Source organism: Notothenia rossii, assembly GCF_949606895.1.
Source record: "Notothenia rossii genome assembly, chromosome: 9".
Taxonomy (NCBI): Eukaryota; Metazoa; Chordata; class Actinopteri; order Perciformes; family Nototheniidae; genus Notothenia; species Notothenia rossii.
Window position 1 is genome coordinate 81,691,797 of NC_136907.1, and position 7,500 is coordinate 81,699,296.

The window sequence follows — 7,500 nt, forward strand, 5'->3', positions numbered from 1 at the left end:
GTGTGTGTGTGTGTGTGTGTGTGTGTGTGTGTGTGTGTGTGATGAGCTGTCAACAAGGCCGTCAAGCAGCCCTCATTATTCTGTCGACACGCCTTATACGGTAAGTGTGTGTGTGTGTGTGTTTGTGGCCTAGTGCCAAGCATGAGGCGCCACTTTATGAGTAAAATGATCTCATCTCGACCCACCTCCAAACACTGTGTTCATTCAGCAGAATGTGTGTGTGTGTGTGTGTGTGTGTGTGTGTGTGTGTGTGTGTGTGTGTGTGTGTGTGTGTGTGTGTGTGTGTGTGTGTGTGTGTGTGTGTGTGTGTGTGTGTGTGTGTGTGTGTGTGTGTGTGTGTGTGTGTGTGTGTGTGTGTGTGTTTGTGTGTGTTTTTTGCAGAGACCAGAATAAAAAAATGCTCTGAAAGGTTAAAAGGAAATATTTATGAAATATGCTTTCAGACAATCTGAAATGGCTCAGAACAGTCTCATAATACACACATGCACACAGAAGTATCCACACTTGTGTTTTTCAAAGTACACACAAATGTGTTCCGTTCCAAACACAGAATTTTTTTTTACAGATGTAATTTTGATCCTCACATAATAGTTTTCCGTTTAAATCCTGAACCTGCAAACACAACCCGCTCTCTGTGCACGGATCGCTGAGCATTCGTGTGTGGGTTTTTTGAGACTCCCCTGACGCTCACCCGATTCGTACTTGTAATTTTTTCTATCTAGGCCTATAGCCAATCAGATGTCTCCTCAATTCTAAGCCAATCACATGAGCGCACCCCCACGAGGGTAGATTTCTTGCGTTCATGACGTAGCGCTTCATGTACGCATTTTGCGCAGTTCGGTCAGCTCGCTAAACAGAGGGCGGAGCTTCAGGTGATCATGCAGAGCTGCGTGTCTCCGTCAGACTCAGCAGCTGATCTGATCTCTCTCTCCGTCCGGTTATACTTCACTCGCGTTTATGTCCATATCGATCAGATCCAGCTCTCCTGATCGGCCTTTATAGAGAACACAGATCAAACTATTTAGAGTGAATATCGGCCGATAATGACCGGCGGGGCTCCCCCCCCCCCCCGTTGACAGGTCACTGTCTAGCACTGGCTTCGTAGTGCACTGATCGATTAGGCTAAGCTAACCTGTAGCTGCTCCCTCCACACTCACAACAACTTCATACAGAGATAAGCAAAGCAGCTGTATTCTCCATACAGGAAACACACATTTCAAACAGTTTTGCCTGCCGTTTTTGTGAACACACAAGCATTCATCAATGGTTCGGAAAGTGGCGCTGTACCTTAATAATATAAAGGCTTTTATTTGTGTGCATTTCCTGTTCGGAAAGTGGCGCTGTACTGAGAGTGGAGGTGTCCTGAGATTAGCTCCATGGACCTGTCAGCTCCGGACTGCGCAAAATGCGTACATGAAGCGCTACGTCATGAACGCAAGAAATCTACCCTCGTGGGGGCGCGCTCATGTGATTGGCTTAGAATTGAGGAGACATCTGATTGGCTATAGATAGAAAAAATTACAAGTACGAATCGGGTGAGCGTCAGGGGAGTCTCAAAAAACCCACACACGAATGCACAGCGATCCGTGCACAGAAAGCGGTTTGTGTTTATAGGTTCAGAGATTTTAAACGGAAAACAAATATCTGTGGATCAAAAATACATATTTAAAACTTTTTTCTGTATTTGGATTTTATTTACTTGTATATTAAACGGAACACATGTGTGTGTGCATTGAAAAACACAAGTGTGAATCCTTCTGTGTGCATGTGTGTATCATGAGACTGTTCTGAGCCCATAGAACTGAGTCCACATTCACATCTCTAATATATTGGAGGATATAGAGAACCGCAGTGACGCGTCCTAAAACCCGGAAGTAAGTTAGCATTTTTACCACTTCCGGTTCCTTCGACAAAAAGCAATGCAATTTCTCCATAGGGTTTAGGAAACTATCTGAACTAAGGTCTGTGGTTGAGACACATTGAAGACACGGATCAGGTTTTGTTCTACATTAAATCATCAGCAGTGACCCCACTGGTGATTTCTGAAGAGTGGACGTGTCTGAGAAACGATGGTTGTTACCAAGTGGCTGAATAGGACTACAGAAGTCGTGGAGGCCGTTGTACGTCATTACGCCGAACACGTAAACACTCCTCTAAGTTAGTTTCTGTTCTGCTTGAGAGCAAGTCCCTGCCTCCTGCAGACTGTTCAAACAAACACTTCAACTCGTTCCATCTAGAATCTGTGTGTTTGAATATGGATCTGAAGTCGGCGTGACGTTGAAGAAGCGACCCTGCTGTAGTTTGTTGATAGCATCACGTTAGCATTTAGCTTCTGGCGAAAATTATAAAATTAGGGTAGACATGTGGATATTATCCGGATGAACAAAATGTTATCCGTCTCTTGAATGTGTCTCAACCACAGAACTTATTTCGAGCCATTTTCCAAAATCCTATGAAGAAATTGCATTGCTTTTTTGACGAAATACCCGGAAGGATTTTACTTCCGGGTTTTAGGACGCGTCACTGCGGTTCTCTATAGAGAGGCGAAGTCCCTCCCCTTCCGGTGGACCTCCATGGGACCTTATTTCGGAAAAAGTATGTATTGAAGTCAATGGAGAGAGAAAGATTATCTTTAGATCCCGTTTGAATTGTGCCACGAATTACACATATGATGTTTGTCAATTTAAAAGATCATTTTGCAAGTAAAAAAAAAAAAATGTGTCGTAAAACTGTGAACACATTTGTTCGTGTGAAACCCTCAATGAACTACATCTCCGGTCTCGCAGAACAACACACGTAACCAAGATGGCCGTCACTACTGTCTTGTCAACAAAAGGATTGACTACCCTCACTATCACCACAATGAAACACGTCCAGAAGAACGTCATGCAAAGCTGCCTGCCTTCCTTTGATTCTCTCTGAACTGCCTGATCTTTTTAATGTTTAATGTCAACCATTTGTGCAGATAGCGTGAAGTAGAAAAGATCGCGGATGCTAATGTAGCGTTAGCATTAGCATTCTCCACCGGCTTAAATGGTGTATTATAGAATGATCACACCGGTGACAGTACTCTTCAAAGGGTTCACGAAATATGGCTACTATTTTGGGTTACTTAATGTTACTTCATGTTAAGGCTAATAAAAATGACAAGGCTGTAATGCTAACTAACGTGCTAGCTATCAGCTAGGTAGCTAACTGGATCCAGCCACTCCTGGTCCTTTCATCAGACGGGAAGCGAAAGAACGAGCAAGACCCATTGCTGGTATGATAACAACCTGGTACTAAGCACACAGGCATCTTGTTAAAGTGATCTTATCTTAGCCAGCGCTGATCTTAGCTATCTCTTATATTTAGCGGAGGAAAACAATTGCGACTCTTTCTAGTTGCGTATTTTTCATAGTCTTATATTTCAACAGTTTTAGGACAAACTGACTTTTTGACATGGAAATGATTTTTTAAGATTGACAAACATCATATGTGTAATTCATGGCACAATTCAGACGGGATCGAAAGATACGTTTTCTCTCTTCATTGACTTCAATACATCATTTTTCCGAAATAAACCAACTCCTGCTGCCTAGCTGGTTAGCTCACAGGCTACATGAAAACACATACTTGTTGATGTTTCTGTTCTAAAGGAGCTATGCTAGCAGTTTCCCTCCACTCCCAGTCTTCGTGCTAAGCTAGGCTAAACATATCCCTGATCTAGTGGTGGTGACTTTTATTGACCTTTTATAAGCTCATACAATATTAAGTTCATCATGCAGCAAGATCAACCTGAAAGATGAACAACAGACGGAAAGTAGAAGTGTTTTAATATCAGAAATATTCACAACTTGTTTATCATAAGAGAATAAATATCACTTTTAAAATAAAGAGCCAGAGACGCAATCCCCCCCCCCCACACTGACAGGTTTGAATATGTAAATGAGGCGTTAGCTTATTAAATATGAGCTCATTACATTTCCAGAACAGAAATGTGGAAATGGAAGAAGCCCGGATCAAAGTTCTTGCTGGGCTTTATGCTAACTGATGGACAAAGTTAGCAAAATAAACGCTAAAGTCTATAATGAGATGTTTTCTCAGCGCGTGAATCTGCAGGTTCAATGTTCAACTCACCTGGATTTTACGTCCTGAAGGGAAGGAAACAAATAAATACAAAGATTTAATATCAAATGTCATCAGTCTTTGAAAGATTGGGGAAGTAATAATTGTCCAGAGGAACATCGTGGCTGCAGTTCCTCTAACGTCCACCAGGTGCTGCTCCATGAAAACAGTCTTCAGTAGAGAGAGAAAGGTGACCTCGGACCTGAGTCTCAGAGGTGACTCAGTGTTGTTAAACTGCTGGGGATCAGGTGACACCCCTGCTGAGATGTGTCCATCACCACGGGGGGTCGTGAGGCGTTCAAACTCCCAGCAGGATGCCAGAAAACAGAGAGTCCTGCAGGAGGCTGAGGGACGAGCCTGTGGCGTTGTCCAGAAACACCGACACATACTCTCCAGCCTGCACGCACACACACACACACACACACGCACACACACACGCACACACACACACACACACACACACACACAATTAGTTTGAATGCTAGATTGCAGGTGTGGTGACGTTTGATGTTGTCACCAGCTTTTCTTTGCTTTGTCATTACCTGGTTTTAGGCCCTTGGACTGTAGCCTACTTATAAATCTCTTTATCAGGTTTTTGGACTTCGCCATCTTTTTCCTTTACTGTTTCTCAGGTTTAAAGCTGTAGCGTTTCATTTATTTTATGTTTACACATCTAGTCAACGATGATCCGAGTTCCAGAAGAGATGATTATTTTAACGTTTTTAAAGGGATTTAAGCTTTAAGATATTTTTTCTTGATGACATTGTTTAAGGGCTGATCGTATTGGACTCATCTGTAGGTGAGACAATGGAAAACTCAGTGTGTGTGTGTGTGTGTGTGTGTGTGTGTGTGTGTGTGTGTGTGTGTGTGTGTGTGTGTGTGTGTGTGTGTGTGTGTGTGTGTGTGTGTGTGTGTGTGTGTGTGTGCACCTGTAGATAGAGTGTTCCTGTCAGTAGGACACTGAACGTTCCTCCTCCAGCCGCCACGCCCACCACAGACTCTACAGAGCTAACAGACAGAGACAGAAAACACTCGTAAAATAAACTCAATATTCTCCTACGAACGTGAGAGCAGCTGACAGGTGTTTAGTCCTTCAGCCCCAGAGATACACCAACATTAAAGGTTGAATTTCGATTCCTAATAATATATCCTAGCAAACCTGTGTTAAAATCTGCATGGGATAGCTAACGTTAGCTGCTAGCCGTTAGCAACTGGTGGAGTGAGGTTCAATCTGCGCTCAGCAACAATCAGTAATGGGGTCTAGAAGGTCTATTCTGATATTATCATGATGAGTTCAAGTGTAATCTTGGAAAATGTACTTGTTGGCTGTGGTTTCGGTGTCTAAATGATAAAACTGACAGAATAGAAATGCAACACGTTTTGGGATGTCGTTGGATTCCTGGAGAGGAAATGCAGGGGGTAGTTTGAGTGGACGGGATGAGGGTCGGGGAGCACTATGAAATACTGGATTGAAGCTGTTAACATGCAAACTGCCTCCAAAAACCACCACAGAAGAAAACGTTGGACGTGCAGGTACTCACAGGTTGCTCTGGCAGAGAGACTCGATGCAGATTGCTGCTCTCACACTGTCTCTGAGTCTCACCTGGACTCTGTCACCGGAGTCTGACACACACACACACACACACACACACACACACACACACACACACACACACACACACACACACGAGAGAGAGAGAGGTTTATTATGTGTTTTATATATGTATTGTCTCTGTCTCAGAGTTAGTCGTCTCCTAACTGTAAGTGTTTGGCAGTATATCTGAAATGACTAGGTTAGCTACGTTAGCTAGCTAGCTTACAGCAGATCAGAAGTAACATCAGAAGGAGTCATGTGATCACATTGTTCAAATAAGACAATAAAACATTTCAGGTAAGAGACAGTGGCCGTTTCTCAATCTCGAGGATTCTGGCTTCCAAGCCAATATTTCAAGGATGCTACGTCATCAAGTGGCGCAGCAGGACCGTTCCAATGTCCAGCATACTTGGAATTTCACTGAGGCCGCGTCCTTGGTTTGGGGAAAATTTCGAGGCTGCACATGGGTAGACTTTGCGTCCTTCAAATCCCCACAATGCTTTGCGCACGGACCAATTTCCAAAAACCCTTGCGGAGAATGGCTGAACCGACGCAGCACACATTTAAATGTAAGTATGTAGTGGTGTAGAACATGTGTTGGTAAATATGTTACTTTGTTACATTTGTTATCACCAAAAATGTGTTCCGTGAAAGTAAAGCAAGTTCATAATTAGATAGACATCGTGAGGTATTTATTTTCGGTACAGTTTATGTTGAAACCGTTAGAGAGAGTGGCACACTTGTTAGCCTGTTCCATTCTTCTTCGTTTCCGAAGCCGTGGCTTGGAAGCATACTTGCTTCGTTTCTGAAGGAAGTGACTTGGAAGTACGCGACTACCAAGCCAGTATCCTCGCGATTGAGAAACGGCCAGTTGTTCAGCTTTATAATCCTGAACGTCACCAAGCGCTCCAGCTGTGTGCGTCACTTTTTAGTGTCCCCTAGTCTCCCAGCTGTGTGCGTCACTCTTTAGTGTCCCCTGGTCTCCCAGCTGTGTGTGTCACTCTTTAGTGTCCCCTGGTCTCCCAGCTGTGAGCGTCCCTCTTTAGTGTCCCCTGGTCTCCCAGCTGTGTGCGTCACTCTTTAGTGTCCCCTGGTCTCCCAGCTGTGTGCGTCACTCTTTAGTGTCCCCTGGTCTCACAGCTGTGTGCGTCACTCTTTAGTGTCCACTGGTCTCCCAGCTGTGTGCGTCACTCTTTAGTGTCCCCTGTTCTCCCAGCTGTGTGCCTCACTCTTTAGTGTCCCCTGGTCTCACAGCTGTGTGCCTCACTCTTTAGTTTCCCCTGGTCTCCCAGCTGTGTGCGTCACTCTTTAGTGTCCCCTGGTCTCCCAGCTGTGTGCGTCACTCTTTATTGTCCCCTGGTCTCCGTTGTGTTTTGAGCTTCTTCAGCATTTTGTACTTGCAGCTTTTAGTAAACTTTGCCATGTCTCCTCAAGTTGCTGAATATTCTCTAAATGCTGCACGTGTTGTTGCTGAAGGTGTTTCTTCATGTGGAACATTTGGGTTTTTATATCTGCATCCTTTCTGAAGCTGCAGCGAGTTTCTCCTGATGAAGGATGTGTGTCTGTTTGTGTGAAACAAAGACTCTTCAGTCCTGCAGATCAATAAGATAGAGGAGTGTTATCAGTGTTTAGATTTACCGATCAGCAGGCTGGCAGTCAGCTGGTAGAATCCGTTCAGTGGCGCCGTGTAGCGTCCAGTGCTGCTGTTGAAGCTCCGCCCCCTCTGAAGGCTGAGCTCCGAGTCCGCCGGCTGCAGGGGGCAAAGGTCACATTATATACACTGCAGTCTCGTGTGTGTG

General features: G+C 44.3%; 1 protein-coding gene across 2 annotated transcripts in view; it reads right to left on the reverse strand.

Annotated features, from left to right (window-relative positions):
- Window positions 1–3,734: 3,734 nt before the first annotated feature.
- LOC307018667 (erythroferrone) overlaps window positions 3,735–7,500 on the reverse strand; it is a 19,509-nt gene continuing 15,743 nt past the window's right edge. Inside the window, exons 6-9 of one of the 2 annotated variants that reach the window (XM_079649017.1) lie at window positions 7,340–7,451; window positions 5,649–5,730; window positions 5,037–5,115; window positions 3,735–4,504 (exon numbers count right to left, since the gene is read on the reverse strand). In XM_079649017.1, the coding sequence (XP_079505143.1) occupies window positions 4,406–4,504; window positions 5,037–5,115; window positions 5,649–5,730; window positions 7,340–7,451 (372 nt within the window). In that variant the 3' untranslated portion in view covers window positions 3,735–4,405. The remainder of the gene's footprint in view (window positions 4,505–5,036; window positions 5,116–5,648; window positions 5,731–7,339; window positions 7,452–7,500) is intronic. The other variant, XM_079649016.1, reaches the window with a different exon arrangement.